General features: G+C 52.1%; 1 protein-coding gene and 1 long non-coding RNA gene across 2 annotated transcripts in view; one reads left to right on the plus strand and one right to left on the minus strand.

Moving 5' to 3' along the window:
* Nucleotides 1–7,823: 7,823 nt before the first annotated feature.
* Nucleotides 7,824–26,752, minus strand: part of SLCO2A1 (solute carrier organic anion transporter family member 2A1) — an 82,829-nt gene continuing 63,900 nt past the window's right edge. Inside the window, exons 6-14 of the mRNA XM_086674324.1 lie at nucleotides 24,954–25,090; nucleotides 23,103–23,181; nucleotides 22,386–22,550; nucleotides 21,143–21,332; nucleotides 19,310–19,475; nucleotides 16,791–16,954; nucleotides 13,335–13,399; nucleotides 10,779–10,902; nucleotides 7,824–9,798 (exon numbers count right to left, since the gene is read on the minus strand). Of these exons, the coding sequence (XP_086530450.1) occupies nucleotides 9,678–9,798; nucleotides 10,779–10,902; nucleotides 13,335–13,399; nucleotides 16,791–16,954; nucleotides 19,310–19,475; nucleotides 21,143–21,332; nucleotides 22,386–22,550; nucleotides 23,103–23,181; nucleotides 24,954–25,090 (1,211 nt within the window). The 3' untranslated portion in view covers nucleotides 7,824–9,677. The remainder of the gene's footprint in view (nucleotides 9,799–10,778; nucleotides 10,903–13,334; nucleotides 13,400–16,790; nucleotides 16,955–19,309; nucleotides 19,476–21,142; nucleotides 21,333–22,385; nucleotides 22,551–23,102; nucleotides 23,182–24,953; nucleotides 25,091–26,752) is intronic.
* Nucleotides 19,464–20,912, plus strand: LOC147577167 (uncharacterized). Its single transcript, XR_015239981.1, has 2 exons — nucleotides 19,464–19,788; nucleotides 20,762–20,912. It is a non-coding gene; the product is annotated as an uncharacterized LOC147577167 (long non-coding RNA).

Genomic DNA, 26,752 nt, shown 5'->3' on the forward strand with positions numbered 1-26,752 from the left:
AGACTTTATAAAAAATCCAAAACTTTATTCTTGAAATAGGTAGCTTGTGGATATCAAAGTAAGCTATGTATTAATAATTAAGCTTCCAGGGGTGACTCAGTTAAGTGTTGGAGTCTTGATCTTGGCTCAGGTCATGATCTCATGATTCGTGGAATTGAGACTTGAATCAGGCTCTGCTCTGATAAGGAGGAGCCTGCTTGGGATTCAATCTCTCCCTCCCTGCCCCTCCCCCTCTCATGCTCACACTCATTCTCTCTCTCAAAATAGATAAATAAACATTTGAAATAATAATAATAATAATTAAACTTCCACTGGGGTGCCTGGGTGGCTCAGTCAGTTAAGCATCCAACTCTTAATTTGGGTCGGGTCATGATCACATGGCCAGGAGATCAAGCCCCATGTTGGCCTCTACGCTGAGTGTGGAGCCTGCTTAAGACTCTCTCTCCCTCTCCCTCTGCTCCTCCCTGGCTTGTGCGCGCTCTCTCTCTCTCTCTCTCTCTCTCTCAAAAAATTAAGCTTCCATTTAATAAGTAAATATTGTGCTCGGACAAGAGAGAACAAATATATGTAGATATTTTTGGGTAAAAAGCTATTAATTATAACATTTCAAGTTCAAGATGAATTTCAAACCATAAAGATTGAAATGTTATTACAATTTATGCTGAATGTTAAAAATGATAATCCAATTTTTTTTCACATAATTTGTTTTCTCTCCTATCAGTGCAGCCTGAGAAAGTGGGGAATGGAAAAGTCACTTCTTTATGTCTTTATTAAGTTAAAAAAAATCAGACTTTTGGCTTGAAGCCACCTCCATCTACAATAAATTACAGGGCAGGTGGTACCTTGCAACATGGTAACATCGGCCCTCGTTAAAAAAAAAAAATCATAAAAGTAAATTGGTAAAAGTTTTACGATAAGGAATGCTTTCCATCTGAGGGCATTTCAATATAAACACCATTTACTTAAAAAGATAGTAAAATGTTATTGTGTAATAAAACCATGAGGGCAAACCTAAAATTTACTCAGAACCCCGAATTTAACAAACTGTTGGAAAATCAAATCCGAAGTGTGAGTTTTACTTTGAGGACGATGCTGTGTTTTTTTTCCCTGGGGTGAAGTTATGGTAACAATAGTGCCCAACTGAGATACGTGCGTGACATTTTGCCACTTTCTACTGTAAACTGTAATACACGGAAGCGCATAAAGCTCCACGTACAACTCCATGCGTTATCACAAAACAACGCCCCCACCACAAATTCAAGACATAGAACACGGAAGGCTACAACCACGGAAGTCTCCCTCATGCCTCCCCAGTTACTAAACTTTCCTTCCTTGTTTTCTTCTGTCTCCAAGTTTTTGGTCTCATCAGCTAGAAGGCTGGAGTGCCACTAAGTGAGATGGGAAAGTGAGTTTGGGCAGAGAGATGGAGAGTTCAGTTTGGACTTCACTCTCCAGCCGCCTGGCGGTCTGCACCGATTCCTCCCACCTTCTACCCACCAGTCATCCACCTGCTTGTTATTTCTCAAACACGGCCCTTCTGTCCTCCTCCAGGCCTTTCCCAACATTCACCTGGATTCTCCGTGGCTTCGCTGGACTTTTTAAGGGTGTGTGTATGTGTGGAAATGTAAATACTCACAGGGTCCAAGCCAGTGCTGTGGAGACCGCAGCAACCCTAAGGGTACAAGGAGTGCTCTGTGCTCAGCTCCAGTCCCTTGACATCAGGCAGGAGTGCCGGGCCAGGGTTTTTCAAGAGAAACTCCGGAATTCAAACTCTCCCAAATGTTTGCAGTTAACTTAAAAACACAAATGTCATGTGGGCCAATTAGAACCCATGTGCTGGGCCCAGAGACAGCCAGTTCCCAATGTCTGCTTTATAACAAGGCACATTCTAGGCACAGGGATCGGCTCCAGCCCTTCAGGCAGCACACAGCCCAGCTGCTGGGAGCCTGTGTGTGGCTGGGGTGCTCCTGATGCTCACTGGTCCTTCCCTCAGCTCTGGACCCGCTGGAGCATCCCACTTCCGATCTTTTTCAGCCCCAGTGCCTCCAGCAGCCATAATGACAAGAAGGAGGCCTCCTTCCCTAGAACCCACCTTTGCCAGCCAGGCTCCCTTTCCCAAGTACACTTGCAGCCCCAATGGCCTTTTATTAAGCCCAGAAATCTGGTTGCATCTTGCCTCTTACACTGTCAGTGCCTTTCCATTACCCACAGGCAGCATCCAGGTACTAAAGCAGGTGTGCACGGTGCAACCTATCACTCATTACGCTCTGCCAACTGAGACCTATGCACCCCCTGCCCTCCAGGTAAACATACCCCAAGCTTTCTGGCCTCTGAGCCTTCACTGCTGCAGCCCCCTCTGCCCAGAACACCTCCATTCTCAGGTCCTGCTCAACAAACTTGACCCATCCTTCACGATGCAGCCCAAGTTCACTGCCTGTACTCCTGACCCCCAATCTGCTGGGGAACTGGCCTCTCTCACCTTTGTGGTATCACCACATACCTGCTCTTCCCCCTGCATTCCGAGGCGAGTGTCCTTCTGTCTATATGCACTTCTTCATGGCACTGCTGGCCCTGTAATAGGTTATTAGCCAGTTGCCACACTATATGTGTGCCTTCTTGGTTAGGTCTGTTTTGCTTCCCAAATTGTAAATTCCAAGGGTGAAGGGGTTCCGTTTGTCATGTTCACTCCACAGGCCTGGTGCCCACCACTTACCTGATACCCGAATCCACAGGATGGGCAATTGGGACGCTCCCTGAGTGGAGATGCCCAGATTACAGACATAGCTTTCTCTCTGAAGCCTGCTCCTATTTCAGGGCCAGGCCCTAGGAGGTGCTCTGGGAACTGAAGGAAAGAGGGTCAGAGGGACCTGAGGCCCCTGGAGCCGCGGAACAGGGGTTCCGAGAGGGCGACGCTGTGACGACTGCATATGCAGGCTGAGTGAACCGTCTGCCCACAACAGGTCCGATTGCCTCTGGAAGCCCTGTGTGCCTTTTGGTGCTTCCTGGCATCTTTTTCTTTGCTTTTCTTGTTTTTTAATGTGTTCATTACACATTCGTACTGAAAACGCAGGTAAACAGACTAAATTGTGCTTTGTCGCGGAGCAGGAGAGAAGGACATTTTCTCAAGGCCATGACCTGTGAGCGGGTGCCCAGACTCTGGGCCGCTCTGGAGGCCGCCGTGGGATGGATGTGTGGAGCCCCGCAGGGCCGAGGGCGCCGGGGCGGGGAAGCCGGGCGGCCGGAACCCCGGGCAGAGCACCCCATCCGGGCGCGGAGCCGGCCCGGCCGCTCGTGTCTTGGGTCCGCGGGGCTGACTTCCTCCGGGCTCCCGGCAGGACCAGGGCCCAGGGACGCGCGCGCCCCCTGGTGGCCGACTGCCACGCGGCTGGCGCACGTGGCCCCTGCGCGGCGCCGCTCTCTGCAGACCTCAGCTCCCCGTTCCCGGCGCGCGCCGCCTCGCTGCAAAGGAGGGAAAAGCAGCCAAGACCGCTGTCCTCCTTGCCTCAGGCTCCTCGTCTGTGAAATGGCAAGATAATTGGATCTCATAGGGCTGCGGTGACGAGTCTAGGTGCAAAATTGTCTAAAGCATTTGGGACGGTGTCTGAGCGCTCCACACACCCGATGTATTGAAACTCTGCGCTTCAGGAACCCTTCTGGAATCTCAGTATGTCTGGGGAGGCTGCCTGGATCTAGAGGCCAGACAGAAACAGTGTGAAATCGGCCTGGGTCCTTTGCCAGTGTAGACGGCAAAGGGAGAGCTTCTGTCTCATCCAGACACCCCCGTTCCTCTTCTGTAAACTAGGGGTAATGAAGTGTGATGAGGATCAAGGTTTAAACCAATGTTGGTCCCTATCTGGGATCTCTGAGGTCACTTTTATGGATTTGGCATCTGGAAAAGGGATACCTCGTGTTTCTCACGCTGATGGATGACAGAGTAGAGGGAAGGGGGTTAGCAACACTGGGGGACTGAACAGGTGCCCCTTTAAATTAGTTACTCTATTCTGCCCTGAGACTGAACCTCTCTGACTCCCAGCTCCAAGCCTGGGGCTTCAGGGTCCAGATGGGCAGAGAGAAGCAGTGGGAAGAAAGGGATGGGGATAGAGTAGCTTTCACCCCACTCTGGGCTGGGACAGGCTTGAAGCTTTGGCCAAGAGGAAGGCTGCAAATGCAGCCTTCAAGCACTGCATTTGTGCATTGTGGCTCCTTCAAGCACAAGCGGTGAGGGGCTCCCTGTGTGAGTGCTGGGAGTATTGAAAGGGCAGCCCCCTTGAGGGTATGGCATGGCCCACCAGGATCCCCCCAGTGTAGACTCTAGGAGGGGACCCTGAGCTAAGAGCACCTTCCTGGGATTGGCTGGCGGGGGCCCTAAGGCCCTTCTCCAATGCCCTGACCCAGGAGCCGGGAGCAGGCCGGCCCCACCACTCACAGCCTGGTGTAAGCCAGGCCTCAAAACCCTCCAGAAGTCTCTAAGCCTGGACCTGACTGCCTCTCCAGGCCTTATCTCTGAACTCCTTCATGGGTCCTGTGCCCAGTGGTCTCTCAGAACTTTTCCAGGTTTTCCTGCCTCCTTCTCTTTACCTGAAGTGTCTTTGCACCTTGGAGTCTTTGGAGATCCAGTCCATCCTACAGGATGAGCATCAACCCATTTTTCTGATCTCTCAGCCAAATGAGCTCAAAGCACTTGAACTCTGCCCTCTGTTAAAGTCTTATTCTGGTTCCCGATATGCCCTTAAAAGCTAGTGACCCTGTGTTTGTCATCTCCAGTCCTCATCTGCATCGGATACTAAATGAATAAATGGAGACACAAGTGACAACTAGAAGGGGCCTCATTTTCCCCGTTCGTAGGATAGGACTAGCCATACTGGCCTTCCAGGGGTGGTATGCACTGGCTCATCGCCTCCTCCTTCCCAGGGTCACTCGGGCAGCTGTACTTGTCTGACTCCTCAGCCTCCCCAGTCCTTTACCCCTTTCTTTGCTCAGCAAATCTCTCCTGTCTCAAGAGGAGACCCTGTATATCTCTCTCAACTGCCACCCCAGCTCTGCTTCCTCTGCTTCCTCCCCCACCTCCCCATCCCTCTGCAAACTGTCTGCTGGCTCAGCCTTGCCTGGAAATCATCTCGTCACCTTTTGGGAGCCAGCATTGATGTTGCCTCCTTTGGAAAGCATTTCCCCCTCCCCGACAGCCTGGCCTAAGTGTCCCTGGGAGCACCCACGTCCCCCAGGTTCACCCCCAGTGGTAGAAGATTCTAGTACTGTCCGTATCTGTGTTTTATTTCTTCTGAACTCACCCCACACCTGCAGTTCAGTCAGGGACATACATGCAAGTTCTGGCCAACAGGCTGGGAGCAGAGGTGAAAGCATGTTACTCGGGGCCAGAACATTTACTTACCAGTGCGAGACCTTTGAGGATCTGCCCCTGCCTTGTCAACTGTAGTGGCATGTTATGAAATGGAGGGACCTCAGAATACTGGATTACTGAGCCACTGCTCCAGAGAGCCACCTAGACCCACAGTAGACTTTAGGTGAGCAAGACAGGAACTTCCGTTATGTCACATGACAGATTGGTCAGGGGACCACAGCATAGCCAAGCCTGTCCTGACTGAATTCCAATTAGATGAGCTTATTAGGTGAGTGGATAGAGTGGATGGGTGACTTTGGGAGCCATAAAGATCCGTGTGCATTTTAGTTATTGTTATTGTCATCAAGGTGTGGCAGGTGCCCGGGGGAGGGGGGACAGGGACTTCAGCAAGCTGGGGTGACCCCTGTGTAGTGTGGGGACGAATGGCAGGAGAAAAACTTTCTTTCACTTATGATTTGCCAAGGGCTTGCCCACGACCTCTTTACATATTTAATCTCTGAGGAAAGGTTATAATGAATCGGGTGCTATTGGCAGGAGATGGATATTTTTCCCAGGTATGTAGTTCCTGTGCTTGTAGAAGATAGGATTTCTCTTTTAGATTTGCACGGTTTCTCTGTCTGCCTCTCTCTCTGTCTCTGTCTCTCTCTCTCTTTCACACACACACACACACACACACACACACACACAAAGACAGAGCCCCTGCCAATCTCTCACTTTGGGATTCGGTAATATAATATTTTAATATCAACCCGAGACTGACTGGATTCAGCCCCCAGTTTAGCTGCTTCTCTCCATCTTTGAGAGCGATTAGAGAACTCCCATTACGGCTTTGTTTCCTAAGCGGGACTCTGCTAACCCACCACCAGGTGGGGGTGTTCCCTTGTGGGTCTGTGTTCAGTTCTCTCAGGGCCTTTTCTCCTGAAAGTTTTTTCCTCCTTGTCCCCTTTCTCTGCGACTCTCCTTTAACTCAGCAAGGGTAATGTTCTTGCCACTTGAATAGAAGCTGGGTAAATGAAGTGGTACCTGGTCCTCCCTACCTCCATAGCCCTCAGTAGATTCTGCCCACCCCCACCATGGGTCAGTGAAGTTCCGTGGGAATAGAGGGGCTTCCCCCCATTTCAGCAGAATAACTCAGTAGGGGCTCTGGGGCTGCAGCTGGGGCTCGAGTAGAAAGATCTGGGCAGCCTGGTTTAAGTCCAGACCCAGCCAGGTGTTATATGGGTGAAGTTGGCCACAATGATCTCCTCGATTTCAGATTCCTCGTCTTCAAGTGGGGCCTTAGGACCAGGCTGGTCTCCCTCATGGGGCTGTGGTGAGGATCACCCCAGAGAGCTTTAGGCCAAAGGATAATTTATGAAGATATGGTATTTGATTTTCACTGTGGGCCTAGCCCTGCATCTGGCCTCTGCAAGGTTTCCAGGCTTAGGGGGAAGCAGGGCAACTAGGGAGCCTCAGCCTGGGAAGGGACCAGAGATTCATACTGGCAGGACCCAAGTGCTTTGGGAGCCAGACCTGAGGATGGTTGGTGCTAAATTTCCGGCCAGCCAGCAGGAAGACAGCAAGAAATCAAACATAACCGATTTAAAGAATAATTGTGACTTTTTTAAGCACACTTAAGCTTGGAGAGTGAGAATTCCACTCTCAGTACTGGTATGAACTTAATATAAATGTGAGCTCTTAGACTGTTGTTCATGCCCGCTGCCTCCTGATTTCAGCCACCCAGGAAATCAGATTAACAGGCACCCCTTCCCTAATCATCTTTTACTTACCAAAGGCCTACAGAGTCTCTAAATTTCTCAGTGGCCTAGGCACAAGTGGGCGTCCCCAAGGTTCTGCTGCACTGATGGCCCACCACACAGGGTTTAGAGACCACCCACGTCGGCCTCACATGAGGGGCCGGTTGAAAGTGCCACTCCTGGGCCCTCTTAGATCCACAGAGATCAACTCGGGGCTAGCTGGAGAGGTCGGGAATTTGCATTTTAACCACATCCTCTATGAGTGTCTAGCACTCTAGGAAGTTCCTTCAGCTTTGCTCTAGAAGTGAAATGAAGGTGACACCATTATATTCTCTGCTGGCAATCAGAAGATAAGATTTGCTGTGGAGCAGAAGCACTGGCTGTGACCAAGTGACCAATGATGATTATGATATTAATTCTGATTTATGTCATGGACTTAGCTGTTGGTGTTCAATTCCACTTACGGCTGTAAACTCAGGCAGGGATTATTAGGCCTCCTGAGAGCCCAGGACCGTGGGCTTTGACAGTTATCTGCAGAATGTCACTGAAGGAACAGGGTGCGTCTGCGGCCTGCTCTATACCAGGCTAATGGGTTGAGAGTCGCATTATCTCTGATCTCCATGGCTATGGGCCCCTGAGGTTGTGGCCTGGGCACCTTCTCTGGCCAGAAAGTACAGTTCTGTGGGCTCTCTGACAGATACACATGACAGTACAGATTCATAACCAAGTTACAGCAATAGCAAAATTATAATATATTAATAGCAATATCATAATAGAATAAAGCCTTGGGAGGGCAACCAATCTTCCAGAATCTGCAGGCTGGCATCCGATGTTTGTCAGCTCAGCTGAAGGTAGTGCCTTCAGAATTTGGTTACATCGCAGCAAGAAGGACCAGGATTAGTTGCAGGGAATCATTTTCCAAGCAGACCCATTTTAAATGCTGAAACTGGCCCCTGAGGTTGCATGGAGCCTCCCTTCCTGAGTGAGATCTTTGGAAATAAAAAGGTGGCTTAGGAAATAAAGCCATCTCTAATGGTGGCTTTCACAAAGACTTCAGTCTCATGGCAGTTTGGCCACTGACATACATTTTTTGGCTTACTACCATATAAGCCGTTCTCAGAGGTGGCTTCTGGTATGCTTCTGGAGGGTTCTTCTAAGAGGAGTGGCACTCAAGAGAGTCGTGTATGGCAATAACCAGTTCCCAGCTGCTCCAGAGGACATGGTGAGCCAGGTGTCTATCTGGCAAAGGGCCAGGTTCAGGGGCAACCTGGTGGGACACTGATGGCCAAGATCCTGTTCATAAGCTCTGAGCTTGTGCTGTGCCTCTCCTGCTGCTGTCCACTGAGCACACTCTGGAAGAAGGCCCAGTGTAGACAGAGGGAGGTGAGGGGAGGTCTCAGGAAAGCTCGGTGGAGCGCCATGTACTAGCACTGCCTTGCACAAAGCTGCTTTGCAATAAATAAAATACTTGTTGATGAAAGGCCTCCTTTGTGGACTTCTAACTCTGAACCTTTACCACATAGCAGCGGGGTAGTGCAACCCAGGCCCACAGAGGGGAAGTGAGAAGAGGCTGAGAAAATGTTAATACAAGCTTGTTTGGAACAGGGGAGCCGACCATGCTGGCCTCTATTTTGCGAGCTGCATCTTGCCATCCAGCTTGGTAGCCCTTGACGTCCCCTCAGCTTCATCACTTGCTCTGCTGACATCTGGACTGCCCGTCTTTACTCTTTGACACACAGGGTGAGGTCCAGACAGGGAGGCCCATGTGAGGCCACCTCATCTGCTCCCAAGAAAACTTGGGGAGGGTCTTCTCATCAGTCTGAGTTGAGTGGTCTCGTCCTCACTTTGTGGGTGTGGGAGGTCGGGCTACGGACCACTTCACAGCCCTCCTCAAGTCTTCACCATGGTGTGGCATTCTTACTTAGCACAGAAGGGTCTAGAGTTAATGTGAACAGCATCTGGATGACCCACCCTCAGGGTTTCTTGGTCCCTGCTCTGGTGCCTGAGGATGAGGGAACTGAGAGGAGACTGACTGGCCATACTTCCCAACATGGCAGCTTCCAAGATGGCCTTTAAGAGCAGAACACAAAGATCTGAGGGGAAGGAGGCCAGCCCCTCCTGGGTTCCGTGCTGATGCCGAACGGAGACTCAAAGGGGCTACAGCCAGGCTCCCCTCTCCTCTAGCCTGGATCTGGCCATTAATCATAATCCAGCCCTCTCCCTTTTTCCTCTAGGAAGATATGCCTTTCCTCTCTCCACTTAGGAAACCACCCCCACCTCCCAAGGCTGGTGAGGGGCAGGGGCTGCTTCGGTGGTCATCCAGCACTGAGGAGAGCCTCCTGAGGATCCAGAGAAGACCTGGCCCTCCAGCTCAGTGCCCATCCAGCCCAGGTGCACAGTGGACCTAAGGAATCCTGGGGGAGGAGGAGGCAGGGAAGGCGAATGGTGACTGGGGTTTCTCTCTTATTTAAAAAAAAAAAAAAAAGGAAGTGATGTGTTAACAGTGAATACAGGCGGGTGTTGGGGGGGCAGGGTCCACTTTCTGGAGCAGGGCAGTGGCTGGCCGGGCCGGGCATCCAGGGTCAGATGAGGCCCGCAGCCTTCTCCTGCACATTGTATTCCTTGTTCCTCTTCACCCGCCAGCTGATGAACACGAGCAGCAGCGTGCCCAGCGCCTTGTAGCCCACCTGCAGGCCCAGGTACCTGTACGGCAGGAGGAGGCGGGGCCAGTGAGGGGGTGTGGAGGCTCTGTGGACCGTGTCCCAGGGCCATGGAGAAGAGCATCATCATTTCCACAGTGGCCCAGGGACTATGTTGTCAGGTAAGGATCCATTACCACCCAGCTGGGGACCACTTTCCTCATCTCTCTGACCCACGGGCAGGAGCCTCCCAGAGAATAGGCATGATGTTCCCAATCCAGTAGTCCTTCCCCACCCCTGCACTGCCCCCCTCCCTGCCCCCCTCTCCCTGCCCCATCATGCTCCCAGGGCCAGAGACAACACTGCAGCCCCAGCCAGTTTGGAGCATCTGGTCCTCCCAGCATAGCCAGGAGACGGGTATCTGCTCACTGCCCTCTTGGTCCAGCCCTCTCCCGGCCTTCTATGCCACTCTGACACCGTTTCCAGACACCGTTTCCAGACTCTGTTCCACCCCCTCAAGCCCACTCTCCCCTCGGTTTCTGGTCTATATGGTGATGGGCAACAGGTGAGATGGCTGGAAGGGGTGCTGAGGCAGGTTAGGCCCACCTGCCCTTGACCTGTGCCATGAGCCACGGTGGGGCCACCTCTCTCAGAGCGTGGGAGATGGCCTGCATCATTCCACAGCCACAGCCTCGCCTCAGACTGCAGCCAGTCCCTTTCCCTTTGACAAACTTCTTTCTGCTGCTTCCCCTCCTGAGGGACTGTGGACCAGGGGCTAGCTCCCAGTAGTGTGTGCGTGTGCTGGTGGGCTCTCTCTCTCTCTCTCTCTCTCTCTCTCTCTCTCCATCACCTGGATGGCTCTCTGTCACCAGTGACCCCTGGTCCCTCTCCATGGCAGCGCCCCTCTAGTCCCCTCCCTCAGAAGCCTGGCTGCCCCCTCCCCGCCCCCCCCCCAGAGCTGCCACAGCAGATGGCTGCCCTCTGCTCTGGGCTGGGGCCTGACCCCCTCTCCAGCCCCCCCAAGGCGGGCTGCCGGGCCCTCACCTGTCTCGGAGAGCATCATTGTTGTAGTAGGCACAGGCCCCGCGCCTCCTTGAGCACTGCAAGCTCCACCGGATGCAAGAGTAGTCGATGGTGAGGCCGTAGAGGGCTGGAGATGGCAGCCAGGCTGGTGTCGGTGGGAAGAGAGTTGAGAGAGTCCAGTCACATGGAGGTGCAGGCTGAGGCACCCGACCGGGTGACAGGAGAGCACACCCACCCACCCATCACCCCTGTGTGGTTTGCCTGAATGAGACCATCTCTGCCCCAGTTCTGGGAACCACAGTGACTTTGGAAAGCCGAATAGCTTCCCAAAAGCATGATTCCTCTTTCACTAGAGGCTTAGAAAAGGGACCTGAGCCATCCTTTTGGGGCAGTGAGTCACAGAGGCCACCGTGATGCCAGCTCAGACATACCACATAGTTCTCACTCTGGATTGGTCCCAAGTGGAGATAGGCTGACCTCCACCTTGTGGCAGGAGCCTCCTGAGGGCATCGACTCCTCAAGTCCTCACAGGTGGGTGGGTACCCTTGTCTTAAGAAGGAGGAAGGTGGGCATGGCTAGCTCACCGTTGCATAGCTGGGAGGGTCAGGGCTGGGCTCTGAACCCTGGTTTCCTCTGGTCCCATCTTTCACCACAACAGGCTGCCTCTGTGGCTGAGACAGCACCCCCACAAGACCCCCAACACTCTGGCTGCTCAGAGCCTCTACCCCAGCCTCCTGAACTTCCCCACAGCTGAGCGGTGAGGCAGAGGCTATGACATCCTGGTGTTAAATATTCAGAATGACTCCTGTATTGTTAGCTACAGTTCTAGGCAGTCTCGGGACTGGGGAGGGGCTTGTCCGGGATTCACACCCCAAACCCTGCCCTCAGAACAGTCTCCAGACTGTCTTTAGGGCCCTGTGAGAAGCTGCTTCAGGAAGAAAGAAAGAGGAAATCTGCTTGTGGCTCCACCCATAATGGGAACCTTTGAGAACCAGCCTCTCTACGCAGACCCTGCTCACTTCCAAGTCTCCAGCTAAGCGGGGGATGGAAACTGGCCACAAGGATTGTCCACCAAGGACGCTTCCCTAAATAGAAACAAAATCCAGAGAAATTTTCAACCAAATTTCAGTGGGTAATTTAAAACTTGCTGGGTTTTATCCATGTCCTTCTTTCCACCCCAGAGTGGGGCTGTGTTCATGGGTGATGAATGGAAATGCCTTCAGCCTGGATTTTCTAACTGTGGTTCCAGATGGAGTTGTCTGAGCTCCAATGAGAAAACAAAGGCAGCAGGTGCTTTGAGCAGTGGGACCGTGACTGTTTGCAAGGCGGCTAGGAGAAGGTCCTCAGAGCCCGTCCTAGCTGCTGGCTGTGTTGAGCAGAATGCAGGGTTTCCTTCCCAGCAGAGATTTTGGAGCAAGTTATACATGAATCATGTATGATAGGCTAAATGACAGCAAGGAGGTATGGTGATGGCAGTGCCTCTGCCACCAGGACAGGGTAGAGCCCACTGCCCTGCATCCTCCATGCTGGTAATACAGGCCTGAGGAGGAGGGTCCGAAGGCACCGTGCTGGAAGGAGGGGAGCAAGTGACCCGAGCCTGAGAAATCCCATTGAAAAGGCTGGTTCATTCCTCAAAGGTTCTCGCTCAGCAGGCCCCACCAGGCACATCACCAACACACCCCAGAACAATAATGGAGGGCCAAGCGAGGCCTGGCTCCTGGATAATAATGCACGGTGGGCCCTGCAGGGATTTCAGCATGTAGGGTCAGAAAGTCCACTCCCATAGCAACTGAAGTCCCTCTGGGGCAATTGCCATATTCCCCACTGCAGTGTGCACACGCTGGGTCCTTCATACTCAGTTGAATTTAGTCCCTTTACTTGGTTTACCTGTCACTGCAAGGGTCTGCACATTGATTCCTGAATGTGTCAAGAAGGGAGGATCCAGCACGAGCCTCTGGGAAAGGGCGGTGAGGTCCACACATGCCCCAGCCTCCCCCAGACCATGCCCCCAGGGAGCTTGCCCTCGGGTGGGGGGTGGGGAGCATTACTGATCCTGTGCTCACAGCTCCATCCCTCTGATGGAGGGTGGGCTCTGGGCTGCTGGAGCGTGGGCAGGGCTTGTCGACAGAGGCTTCCCCCCACCCCACCTCAATGAGAAATATTTGCTGCATAGAGGCAAGGGAGGGAGTTTTGTAAAATGGGAGGGAAGCCAGGGCTGGGCTCAGCTGCTGTTCTGGGACAGGAATGCAGGGTTTTTGTTCCTACAGCCAGTTCTTGGAGAGAGATGAAAAAATACCTGCCTTCAATTCTTTATTAGGTATTCTCAGCTGTGTCCACTTTTCATTTTTCTTACATGGTTTTGTTTGGAATTAATGCCATAGATGGAATCTTTCCTAACCTCAAGGAACAGGGAAACCGTCCATATAGGGTCTTGGCCTTTGCTGATGCTTGATTATGCACAGCTTCTCTTCACAGCAGAGATGAGAGAGGGCTTCCTGCAGCCCCAACCTGCACTTCACAGCCCTCAGATGCCTGGTGCCACTCCCCAGGAAGGAAGGGGGCATCGCAGACACTTACCCAGCAGGCGCATCAGCAAGAACTGTACCCCAATGGCAAATGACTTTTCTTCCTGGTTCACCACACTGTAAAGGAAGATTGGAAGTCAGAAGCCGGAGGACTGAGGGCTGTGCCTTCGCTCAGGGGCAGCCAACCTCAGAGCATGCCAGAACCTGCCCTCCAGTGGCCTGACAGCCACCTGACCGACTGGATTCACCTCAGCCAAGTGCTCCTGTTGTTTATATCTGTGGTTCTCAAAGCATCATCGCTGGACCAGCAGCATGAGCACCTCCCCACACCTCAGGAACTTGTTAGAAAGGCAGATTCCCAGGCCCTACCTCAGACCTAAGAATCAGATCCTCTGGGAGCGGGGCCCGGACATCTGTGCTTTAGGAAGCCCTCCACGAGGTTCTGTTGCACACTCGCATTTGAGAACCACTGGTCCCTGTGACTTTCAGGGTTGCCCAGTGTCCCCTCCAAGAGGCAGAGGGCAGAAAAGGCTGGGAACGGACAGAAGGATGGGGAAGGGTGTGTTCAGAGCAGCAGGCCTGAACAACTCCCATGGAGTGTAAATAGCAATAAAGACATCCCTGATGAAAGTCTAATTAAGGCCCCTGGGCTGTAGGCTTCTGTGTGCAACGAAAAGAATCCTCTCCCTGGGGCCAGCTTCCTGGGCGTGTGGCCTGTGCAGCCTCCCAGGCCCCCACCCTCGGAAAGGCCCCACGTCTGGTTTAACGGTCTGCTGCGGCCGTCTTGAAATTCTCAATAATTTTGGAACCAGGAGCCTCCCATTTTCATTCTGCACTGGATCCTACAGATTATGTAGCCAGTCTTACCCCTACCCTTCTTCCCTCAAGAGGGGATGAATGTTTGGCTGAGGAAGGAGATTCAGAGAGAGATGGGGAAGCTATCTGTCAGTGGTATTGCCAGGCCCTGCCATCCCAGCTGGGCGTGGGGCAGAAAAGGAGGACACCCCATCCACAAGGTGGGGAGCCAGGAGGTGGCCTGCAGAGGCATCAGGCTTCTCTGTGCTCTGAAAATCCACACTTCTGGGTGGGTATCTGTGGGGGAAGGGCATTCGGGGCCGAGGGGACATCAAGGAAGGGAAGTCAGAACTAATCTCCAGGTCCCTGCACACGTTTTGTTCTGTCCCCACAGTCCTGCCAGCAGAGAGGAATGGGACCCTCTTCCAGTTCCTCTGAAGGAAGGCCCAGTGAAAACAGTACTCGTGGGGTGCAGCAGGGGAAAAAGACAGCCACTTGGGACCCCCCAGTGGAAAGTGCCTCAAATCTCAATCTAATGGATGCTCCCTTTATGCCTATAGGTCCCTCCAGTGGCCCAATTCATAAGTCTTGGTCATTGTCCCTGGGCAGACTCCCCTAGATTCTGAACTGAATGGGGCTTGGGCACCCCAGTTTGCCTTCTGATGGACAACTTGAGCCTCTTATGGTGTCTGCTGACATTGGAGGTGAATTAACTCTGGCATTCTGCCCACTCTCTCCTTCCACATTTCTGGTGAAGCTTCCCTCACAGCCTGTATTTCCATGCCTAGTTGGGGGTCAGGGTACAAACAACAGTTGGGTCACCTACAAAGTCATCTTTAAGCTTCACCTTCTCCATGCTAAATAGCATCTGTTTTCCCATCTTTCCCAGTGGGATTTATCTTTAAACAATTTTGGGGTCCTGGAGCCTCTTCAATTTCACTTCAGCCCCTGCCAGACTTAGAAGGGAGAGGTTTCCTAGGAAAGCCCATCCTGTGGTTGAAATGATGCTCCTTCTGCACAGCTTCCCTATCCCTAAGGCTTGTTGGAGTCTTCTGGGAGGCAGACTGCTCAGGGACTTCCCTGTGAAATTTCCTTATCCTGTTCCCTCTCCTCATCCTGGCCACCCACAGATCTTTCTCAGGGTTAGAGGGTCCTCCACGGCCCATCTGGTCCTGGTGCAAGAGGTAACCCCACCCAGAGGCCTCAGGTGAAAGTACTCATGCTTGGAATGCACAGGGTGGGGAGTGGTAGAAAGAGGGTACTGATGGTATTGGGAGAAGCAAAATGCTCTGGCTCTGAGCATCCCCACACGTTCCTGTGGAATATGCTAAGAACACAAGGTTCTGACTGCTCTTTTTCTGCGCCATTTCTCAGGATGGTGGTTACAATGAGCAACCTGGAGGCATGGGGTAAAATCTTCCCCTAGACTAAGAGCAGTCTTGGTCTATATAGCTGTGACTCTCTCAAGCTCAGTGTTCCTCACTGTGTCATAAGCTCACTGCATGTGAAACATACACCTGGGTGCTCCAGGTCACCCCATGGGATGTGGAACACAAGGATAAATGATGTTCATGCTCCTTACTGTGCTGTGAGTAATAGTCCTTTATCTTTGAACCAGGAGTCTCCTGTCTTCTGCCAGCATTCTTGAAACAGTAACAAAAACAGGAGCTTGGTAGTTTGCAAGCTAACTTATAATTAGGATAAAATCCCAGGTCCTGACAAGCGGCTGCTTCTGTTCTTCATCTCCTAGCCTTTTGGGAAAAATAGGTCATTGGCACCTAGCTACCTGTTAATGATTCTTAGAGTTTGGTTAATAATGATAATTAATATGTAGGATACCTTATATTTACAAGGCAATTTACCAGGTAATCCTAACACCAGTCCTTTCCTGTCAATTATCATTAACCTCTTTTCATAAATGAGGAAACTGAGACTCGGTGAGGTTGGCATTCAGCCAACGCATGGCAGAGCTGGGTCTTTGACCGTAGCGATGGGCATCCAAATCCTGTGTTTTTCCCTTTCTTCTTTCAAGGTGGGTGAGGACAGGAAAGAGGCGGGCAGGGGTGGGTTAGGTGAACTTGGTTGAAATGTTGTTTTCCCTTTTGCAGAGGATGAGGTGAAGGAAGGGTCAGTTCCCTGCTAAAACTTCAGAGACATTTCACCGCCACTGTAATGGAACACCTCTGTCCTCCCCTCCCACCTTGGCCAGCTTCTCCCTTCTGACTGGAGAACTTGGTCCTGGCTCCTCACACACTGGGCTTTTCTTATTTTCATTCTTCCTCATAGCTTTCATTCTGTCTCTGGAAAAACTTTTCACATTTTTCTTCCTTGATTTTGTGCGTCTAACTCAATTCTCCTCCTTCTTCTCAGTTCTTCCAGGATTTAAATATGACTGAATCTACAGGCATTTCCACAGCATGGAACCAGGCAGCCCGGCTTCATCAGGACTTAACTCTTCATGGCTCTGCCCTCCCAGGGCTGGGGTCTCTCAGTGCAGAGTGGAGGTGCCAGCAGGGCACATGGGTGCCCTGACTGAGGCAGCACAGTGAGGGGCTCCGCACCAAGTCTGGCTCGGCAGGGCCCCCGGCATTGTTGTGTTAGTATCACCGTCCCGCATCATCCAAAGAGCATTGCAGATTGGCATTCAAAGGACTCTGAGGGAAAGGAAGGAGAGGCAGAAGCAGGCAGCATGGGGAAGGAGAGGCGCACTCACCGCAGAACCATCATGTAGAGCGGGTTGTGGGAGATGCAGGCTATGAGGGCCACGAAGGAGATGAGGAAGATGGCCGGGAGCAGGAAGTGGGCACAGGGGATGGGGCATGATCCTGTCTTGGCTGAAGAGGACGCGCCAGTCACACAGCTGCAGTTCAAATAGGTCTTGGGAAGGAGAGGGAGAGGGGAGGGGGAAATCTGCTGTTATTATTTGGCCTCCACACGTGACAAACGCCTGCACCAGCTCTAGCCTAAGAGCCCCTCAGATTTTGACAGCTCTGCCCTGGGGAGCTGGGCGATGCTGCATGTGGAGGCTGGAGAGCAGACCCGGTGAGGGGTTCAAGGTGCCCCATGGATACCACCTCTGACCTCTGTTTGGGCAATCAAAACCATCTTCACCAAAACCGGTCGTCTAGCATGGGCTGGGCCCCTCCAGCGGTTCCACTCACATCAGGACATGCAGGATCCCACTGCCAGGCAAGGCCTACCCAGCTTGGGACCAGGGGCTGGGAGGACTCTCTTCAGGGCCAGGCCGGCCTGTGCCCAGCAGCAGTGGTTTTGTGGGTGGTGTTCTTGCAGTTTGTGTGCTTATTGCACGGAAGGTAAGAAAGGTATAAATAGGAGACAGCAGTGGGAACCTAGCTGAATCCACTGAGCTCTTCATCTGTTAGGCCTCTGCCTGAGCGGAACTCCTCCCGTCTGTGAAGGCCTCTAGCGAAGGAGGTCCCTGTCTCAAATCTGCAAGTCCAGATGGTTCAGCGCTCTTGTAAGACTGGCCTTGGTGGCCACTGCCCGTGACAGGTGGTCTTCACCTTACCTTTCACAGCATCTGATGGACTAGCCTATGACCATTTAAGTGTCATAGCAGTTACAAGGCTAGGACCAGAACTAAGGAGCTAGTATGCCCCCTTCTGGCAGACAGCAGGAACTACACACCTTCTTTGTTTTGGCTGCCAGGAAGCTCAGAAAGAAGTTATGTGCAGTATGGCTATTAGTTCCCTCAGTCTGGATTTTTTTTTTTTAACATAGATCTATTCCCTTTGTAATTTACCGTCTGTTCTTGATATTATGCTAATGGCTCTGTGTAATTATTGGAAACCTGTCAAGATGATTTCTGGAAGCAGATGAGTCAGAGGTAAGTAAATAAAGATAAGGAAACCACAGAAGCCACCACAGACTCATTTGACTAGAAGGCAATGGAGAGAGCATCATGTCTGCACTCCTTGTCCTCCACCTGCCCACAGAGGTGGCTGTGGGAGCAGCCTTGCCCTGTGCTCTCAGAGGATGATGCTAAGTGGGGCTAGCCTTGTCCATGCCTTCCACACAGGCTTAAAGGAACGAGGCGTATGCTTTTCCTTAGGGCATCTTTAGCAGAACTGAACAGACTTTCCATTGCTTTTAGGAAAAGGTAGATCCAAATCCTCGGCCTGGCCTGGCCAGCCTTGGCCTATGTGTGACATGCCTCTCAGCACCAACCCTGGCCTTCTCTGCTTTCTCCTGCACCCAGCTAGGTCATGCCCTAGGGCGTTGCTCTTGCTGTTTCTTTACCTGGAATGCCTCACTTCCAGGACTTTCTAGGGTCTTCCTCTTCTGGTTGTTCAGTTCTAATGTCACCTCTTCAGGGAGGCCCCCAGACACTCTCTGTCCATTAAGTCTCTTGGGGGCATGGATTACATTCTAAAACTATCTTGTGCGTTTATTTGATAGAATGCAAACTCAGTGAGAGCAGGCACCTTGTCTGATGGGTTCACTGCTGAATCCTCAACTTCTGTGGCCATGCTGGATGTTCACTAAATATTTGTTGAATAACTGAACAAATGTCTTGACTTGGTTTGCTGCTGACTGACCCTAGAATCCAGGAGGCATAGCACTCAGAGGGCTATTAGAGCCTTGCCAGGTGGGCATAGTGAATGTGGGTTGCACCACTGGAAGGCTGCTGGTGAGGAGATATGTGACCTTGAACAGATGTGTCCCAGACTGAGGCTGGGTCCTGGGTTCTAGTCCCAGATCTGTCCCTAAATAGCTCAGGACTTCAGGTCAGTTGTGTGGCCACATGTAGGGGCTGACAGGTTCCACTGAATGCCCTAGGTCACACTTCCAGCTCTAACCTTCTGGGGCCACATCACAGAAGATCCTTTGCCCTCAGTTTATCTAGGCCTGCCTCTGTGGCTTTCCACACAGCCAGTATGCAGGATCCAGGATGCCCATTAGGATCCTTCGGGATGAGGCTCAAAGGCCTCAGCTGAAGCAGTTCTTTGGCTCGTTTCTGCTCTGAGCATTGTTAGGCCTCAGGAATGTGAATCTGTTGAACATCGGCCAATCTTTAATTGACTTTGGGCTGTAGGCATCTGGTCATGACCTTAGGGAAGGGGAGGTGGAGAGAGGGCGGGTGTGGCCCAGAGGCCAGAAGCTGGGAATGAGTGTGGGGTGGGTGGCAGTCTGCCCATCCTGGAGCCTAGGAGTGGTCTGCGAGGGCACATGCTGAGCACAGAGACCCCACGGGGCTTCTCCCACCCTTACCAGCTGCTTGGAGACTACCGAGCTGACGTTAATCTCACTGCAGCCGGCGTGGCACGGGGAGAGGTACTCCACTCCATTGTCTCCGCAGACCGGGTGGAAGATGGAATCTGGGCACGAGCAGTCCTTGCGGCAGGCAGGAGGCTGCGGATGTATAGGACTTGATGTCCTGCCAGCAAAACAGGAAATGGGGAATCAAACAAAGCAAGACCAAAGAAAAGTCTCCTCACGCCAGCCCAGTGTGAGTTTCCCGCCTGTTTAGTGTGCCTGTGTGTCTCTGTCTTGGGCCAGCGCCACTCTGGGACCTGAATGATGCTTATCGGAGCCGATGGTGAATTGACTGCCTGATCAGGGCTCATGGCATCACCAGGTGCAGCTCGGCAAGGCATGGTCAGCAAAACCCACACTGAAGAAAGACGTCAAGATACCCAACCAGCCAGGACTCCTATGAAAGAGACAGCAGATGCTATGCAAAGTCACAGGTAATATTTCCCTTCCCTTCTCCTTCATCTGTGCTCAGGCCGAGGGAAGGCTGGGGCTCCTTGAGGCAATCTGGGGTCGAGAGGGCTCCAGTCTCTGGGTCTATGGAGACATTGCCTAGGTCGCTCCACCCCCTGTGCTGCACCCAAGGGGGTTTCACCAGCTGACCTCACCATTCTCACCCCGCCCCCCACCCGCCACATCTGATGTTCATGATTGTCTCTGGGAAGGGTAGGCATAGGCTGACAAACCCCAAGCCAGGGGGCTGCTAAAACAATGACACCACTGATAGTTAACAGTAATGGGGTGCCTCTTATGTGCCAGGAACCATGCTCACGGCTTTTCACCCAGCCATCATGACAACTCTTCAATTAATTCCATTGCTTCTGTGATGAGAAAACTGCAGATGAGACAAGTAACTTTCCCCAGCTACAAAGGGCTGTGCCAGACTCTCCCCAGTCTGATGACAGAGCCCTGTGCTAAAAACCCCCACTCAGAGCAGCCCAGGGGCTCCAAGCTCTCTCGGCCTCTCTCAATCCAGTCAGCCTGCAGAACAACGCACCCTGGTGGTGGTGGGGGGGGGTGGTCCCCGCCCTGAGCAGCCCTCCCGTCCCTCCTTCACCCACCAAAGACAGAAGAGGTAATTTCAGAGAAAAAGAGAAAACACCAAGACAGAAAGGTACAGTATGTCCAAACGTTGCAACCTTGTTAGGCAAAATGTAAAAGAAGTCGTTGGAAGGGGCACTCAGGTAAAAACAAATGCTCTTTGTTCAGCACCCTTCCCTCACAGGCCCCTAAAGCTCTTCCTGAACATGACACCAGATTCAAAACTTAGGACCAGGTTGCTTTATGCAAACCGACAGGTGTACTTTACCTGCCCTCTTCCTCACCTGCCCTAATTTTGTTTGAGTCTGCCATCACTTTCATTGTTCTTTCCCAGATCTTTTCAAGTCCCCTTCTCTCATCTTTCTTCAGCAGCTCAAGGAGACTTTGTAATTGTAGCTGGCACAGAGCTGATGCTAAACATAGCTTATTTCCTGGTTCTTGAGGCTCACAGCCCTACAGATTCATCCTGTAACCAAATTAACCAGTTTTTGGTACTTCTTAAAAACAAAACAAAACAAAAGACAGAACTCTGACCCTGATTGCTGGTGACCCAATAGGACTCTCTGATTTCTTTTCATAAGTGAGCATATTATTCAAGGCCTCGTTTTCTAAGTTGCCACACAGGAGATTAGATCAAAAGCGGAAAGGAGAGAAGAGAGGAGTTGAGGAAGCAGAAAGGAAGATGCACGACAGCCAGATCCAGGCTCTGGCCTCAGTGAAGGGGATCTTCTCACCTCTCGTTCCCATTACCTGGGGGGGTAGACCTCCGCTATAGTGGGGGTAGAGCATCCCATGAAGAAGAGAGGGGCACAGAGGATCATGGAGATGGTGATGATGGTGGCAGCCACGCGGGGAATGGTTTGCAGAGAGAAAACGAAACGTTTCATGAGGATTCCTCCAAACAGCATCCCCAAGGCCGCGGCAGGGAGATTCACAGCACCTGCAGGTAAAGAGAAGCTGGTCTGGGTGTACAGGACTGGGAGTCTTGTGAGGAGCCGAAGACACTGAGCTGAACCATGGACAAGGAGACACGACTACCTGAAGGGACATTTGATACATTCAAATGCTGTGGTAAGAGCTGACATTAATTCAGCGCTTACTGTTTGCCAGACACATCTACAGAGTTCTCTTGATGTAGCAGATTGTCCTGCTTGTGCAAAGAAGAGAGAAATAAATGGGGCCCTTGCAGTCACAGGGATGTGGGTTGAATGTGCATTTAGTAAGTGCTTTTCATTACCTGGCCCCTCATTGCACCCTCACTGTCACCACATGAGTCACACAGTGGTGCTCCCTGCCTGATGTGCTGGTTGGTGCCTGAAAGCTAGAGGGGTGAGGCCCTGGCCACCTTGCCACATCCCTATGGTCAAGCTCACCTGTGGACTGGGCTCAATAATTCACTTCAGTACTTGGTTGGGACCACATCAGTGATTCTCAATCTCAATTGGCAAAAAATACCAATGCTGGGCCCCACCCAGAGATTCTGCTTTCATTGACCGAGGGTGGGGCCTGGGTATCTGTACTTTTTAAAGCTGTCCAGGGGGTCCTAAAGTGCAGCCAGGGTGGAGAGTCACTGGGCCACATACTCCTTACCCAGGCGAACGTATTCAGGTCCTTGGTGAAGAAGGGAAAAAACCAGGAGGCATTTTGCCTAGTCCCAAATTACACCTTTCTCTTTCCTCTGTTTCCCCCGGATGATGTCAGGACCTTTGGGAAGCCCTTAGGCTTCCAGCTCCTCTGATGGAAAGGAAGGCAGACCCCAGCCTCTCCCTCTCCCTGCCTGGAATTATAGGGGCCCCAGAGATCTGCCAAAGACCTTCTAGATGGCTAACCAGGAAAAGTGTCCTTAAAATTCTTTCCCCAGGGCCACAGTCCTCTTCTGGCTCTTATCTGTGTCCGGTCTGGCCTCACCCTTCCTGTATGGGCGGCAGAGGGCCCAGCCTCTCCTTCAGGCAGGCCCCCTAGCTCCTACAGCGCCCTCACCCTCTGGACTCACCGATGAGGAAGTTGGCATAGGCTGCGGAGGCACCATACTGCTTCTCCAGGAATTTGTTGAGGAATGTGGAGAGGCCGGCAATGACAGAGGAGAAGGTGCACTGGGCCAGGACCACCAGCATGAAGAGCGGGTTCATCAGCAACCTCAGGAAGATGCGGGGAAACCCTGTAATCAGATGGCTGTCAGGGGCCAGGCCTTCGTGGTAGTCATCCCAGGGGTACCTTGATACTAGGTCACTGCCCTTCCTCCTCCTCCAGGCAGCTTTCCTCTCTTTCTCATGGCAGATCTGAGGCACCAAAGTTTTCAGTGGCCAGTCTGGGGGCACAGAGCTGCTCAACTCCCACTCAACATACTCACAGGCTAAGTAAAATGAGGACATGCCTACAAGATATCAGGCGGAGGCTGGATAGAAATAGGACTAACACCGGGAACATTCTCCTCACATGACAGCCACCTCCATGTGAAAGGAGGGGACAGAACACGGGGCCAGACCATGGAGGCAGGGCTGACTGCTAAATCTGAGTCTCCTGAGACCTGCAAAGAAGCAGTCACCAGGACCCCTGGCAGAACCCCTCCTGGGAGATGGGCCAGTTACAGACCACCTGTTCTTACTGACCTTCACCACACACAATACCACATGGGCTGGGGTACCCCCTGAACCTCCCTCAAGACAGACCCCCCCCCCACCTCCAGGGCTTTGCCAGGTCAGTCAGTTACGTTTAATGAAATCCAGCAGGGAGCTTCTTGGCTTGACCTCGTCCATCTTCCTTGCCTCGTCCACTATGGCAGGAGACCTCTGAAGGCAGCGAAGGAGATGAATGTTAATGTCCGAGGCTCCTTGTTGTGACCCTTCCCTGGGCCCTTGACCCTCCTGGTCTTGGTGGCTCAGGGATGGGCAGCAGTGAGCTGCCCACCCCAGGTGTGTGTGGGTGTGGGTGTGGGTGTGGGTGTGGGAGGGCACCCAGAGAATGCTCTCTTGAAATGAACACCACCTGCATGTTAGTGAACCCAGAGTTGTGGCTGCCAGCCAGAACACATCTATGCCAATGCCTCCTGAAATACCTCTGAGCATGTTATCACCTCTAACTTTCCCGTGACTGATGCCAAAAGGTATCTGATCAGATCTCACTCCCTGTCTCTCTGTCGTGGCTGCACTTCTTCCCTGTCCTCAGATTCCAGGGGCTGCAGGCTTCTGGGATACACTGGTCTAGAATGACCTCTGTTTCCAGCTCTTTCTTTCTATCTCCTCTATGGAGTCACTGCTTCCTTCCGGGCCCAGAGTTGAGTCCTGCTCAACCAAGGCTTGGTCCCGGCCCCTGGCCCACGCTTTCTGTTCATACCACTTCAGCGAGCTCGCCTACCACTTATGAACTCATCAGCTGCAGCTCTGCACCCCTACACAGGTGTGCACGGCCCCCCCAGGGGAACACACTACCAGGCGTGGGAGCTCCCATGCACTGAGTGCTTAGTCCACATTGGACACTGTGCCCAGCATGCCACATGCACTGTCACTCCTCATGGCCTCCTCTGAGACAGGTGCTCTATCTCCAGTATTGTAAAGGAAACTTAGACACGAGGAAGCTTGTCCAAGATCACTTGGCAAGGTTTTAAGTGACACACCTGGACTCAGACTCAGGTTTGCCTGACTCCAAAACCACCACGATGTACTGCCAACCTCCAAAACTCTTCCCCAAGACAAGTGAAAGCTCTCCTACCCCTGTTCCTCCTCCCACACAGGGGCCTACATCTCACTGCCCAATGTGGAGCTTTGGCTCAGAACCTTGATGCTAACTTCGGTCCCTCTTCTCCTCTAGTCTGGCTCACTGCTGAGTCCTTGGCACCCCCTCCAAGAATATCTCTGCCTGCCCTTGCCTCAGCTGTCCAGCAACCACTGCCCCGGTGCTCGGTCTCATCCCCTGTCTCTACACCGGCTTTTTCAGATGGTCAGCCTTCACTCCTCCCTGACTCCCTGACCTTCAACCCAGCTGGCCACCCAGTTACTGCAGTGCCCCAGAACTTTAAGTTTTAGACCCTCAGCCTAACATCAGAGCCCCACCAGACTTCTCTGTTTTCCATTTTCATCCTTTCCTGACTTCGTTCCCAGCAGACAGGGCTGGCAGACACATGGAAGGTCCAAGTGCTCAGAGTAAGCTCACTCTCAGGCCACCCTTAGGCTCTTTAGCTCTAGGGACCCCCTTCCCACTCAGTCCTGCAGGTTCAGATGGTGCCAGGTCATATATTCTGTTTTTACTAGCTCTTAACTCTTTATCCCAGTTTAGATGAACTCATTTGTTCAACTACTCATGTAGTTTCCCAAACTACATTCCCTGAAGCTGTCCTGACACCTGAGGTGTTGAAGTGGTAAGGGAACACTGGTGAGAACCCATCTTTAGGGAATTCACCAGCACTCTCACCTAAAGCCTTTGAGAAGTCCTGTATCATGCAACTCATTTGGATTTCATGCAGAATTTGCTTAACTTGCTGCAGCTTCTCAGTTCGGTTTAATTTGATCCCCACCTCCCTTTCTTGAAGTTCTATAGGTAGAGTCAGGGGTTCTCAGAACCTTACCTCCACTTCCCTGATCATTGTTCGAGGAAAGAAAAAAAAGGGGAAAGAGGTGAGAACCAAGGAGGCTGAAGAGATGAGCAGCCCGAGCCACCAGGCTCCAATCCACCGGGGGTCTCCGGGGCTCAGGTTAACTGCAGCTGGAGAGAAAGCAAAGGGAACAAGTGTTTTCTGGATGAATACGGAATCTCACTTTACTGGAATGAGGGCCTCTGATCAAGGGAACTTTCTTCCCAGGATAGAGAAGAGGTAAGCCATGAGCTAGAACCTGGGTCAAGACAACATTCCCTCTCCAGGCCATCTGGTCTCCAGAGCATAGCGGCCACTCTGCATAAAGGAGAGCATCGGAGAATCCCCAGGCTGAAGGAATCAGAACCTTGGCCTCACCTTATTTTATTCCCAACCCCTGGTAGGAATAATAGCAAAGGAGGCTGCATCCATTCTCCTCTAACCAATCAGAACACTGAGGACCAGAGAACTCAACCTTGCCCTGGTGCAAGGTTAAGGCTAGTGAGTGCCATTTGATTGCTCAATTTTATCCATTCTTAACCACTGAATGCTACTGCTTCCCAACTTTATTGACCCTAAGAAAGGAATCCCCATAGTCCTTAGGAGGAGCCTGAAGGAACAACAATCATCAGAGTGGGCTCCTTGGCCTCCAAAGGAAATGGTTTTCCTGGCAGGTCTCCCATCTGCATCTGAGAGTCTGCCATTGTGTTTCTCTTTGTAAAGAAACTACAGGGGCATAGAGGGAAGGAGAAGGTAGCAGTATAGCCCGCAGCCAAACAATGACAGACATCTCTAGGCACTGTCCCTGGTACGGAGAGCTCAGCTGCTAGTCTTTTTGGACAATAAGAGGCAAGAATCAACTCAGGAAGTGCCAGTAAAAGGGCAAAGATGGCTTGACCCTGAGGCAGAAAGCTTCCCCTGGCTTTTCCCCATCATGTGAAGTCAAGGCAGGAGATACCACAAGGAAGGCATCATGGTCTGATGGTCCCCAGGAACAGGAGTCTGTGGACTCTGGCAGCATGGCAGGTTTAATGCCTGTCTACATTCTTTGTGAGATGGGCAGACCCTGATCTGTGTGTGAAGAACTGTTGAGAGCATTATTCCTGAGGGTCTGGCTCAGACCTGCCTTCCAGCCATATCTTCTGGCTGGCAGGAACTTTATGTCTCACCCTCACACCCCACACACATTCCACCTCTTGGCTTTGTCCACGAGTTTTTCTCCACCTAGAGGGCCTTCCCTCCCAGTACTACCTGCAGAAATCCCACCCATCAGTGGGGCTTGATGCAGACATCAGCTGCCTGAGAAGCCCTCCCTGCCCACCTCAGGAAGTAGCACTGTCTCCTGCCTGCTTGGAGCTTCCAAAGCACTTCGCCCACCCCTCTGTTATAGTGCTGGCCCTCCCTGCCTTGTGGGAGGCTGGGTGCCATGGAACAAGCTTACAAAGGCAAGGAGCCCTTGCAGGATTCATCATGGGGCTGGCTCCATGAATGGTTAACTCAGTGCTTGTGCCCTGGTCTATGGATTGTATTTTCTCTTTTTTTTTTTTTTTTTTAACGTTTATTTATTTTTGAGACAAAGAGAGACAAAGCATGAACGGTGGGAGGGTCAGAGAGAGGGAGACACAGAATCCGAAACAGGCTCCAGGCTCTGAGCTGTCAGCACAGAGCCCGACGCAGGGCTCGAACTCACGGACTGCGAGATCATAACCTGAGCCTGAAGTCGGCCGCCTAACCGACTGAGCCACCCAGGCGCCCCTGTATTTTCTCTTTCTAAGATACACAGTGATTTAGTC

The sequence above is a fragment of the Puma concolor genome, chromosome C2, assembly GCF_028749965.1.
Source record: "Puma concolor isolate L17-30 chromosome C2, mPumCon1.1.hap2, whole genome shotgun sequence".
Taxonomy (NCBI): Eukaryota; Metazoa; Chordata; class Mammalia; order Carnivora; family Felidae; genus Puma; species Puma concolor.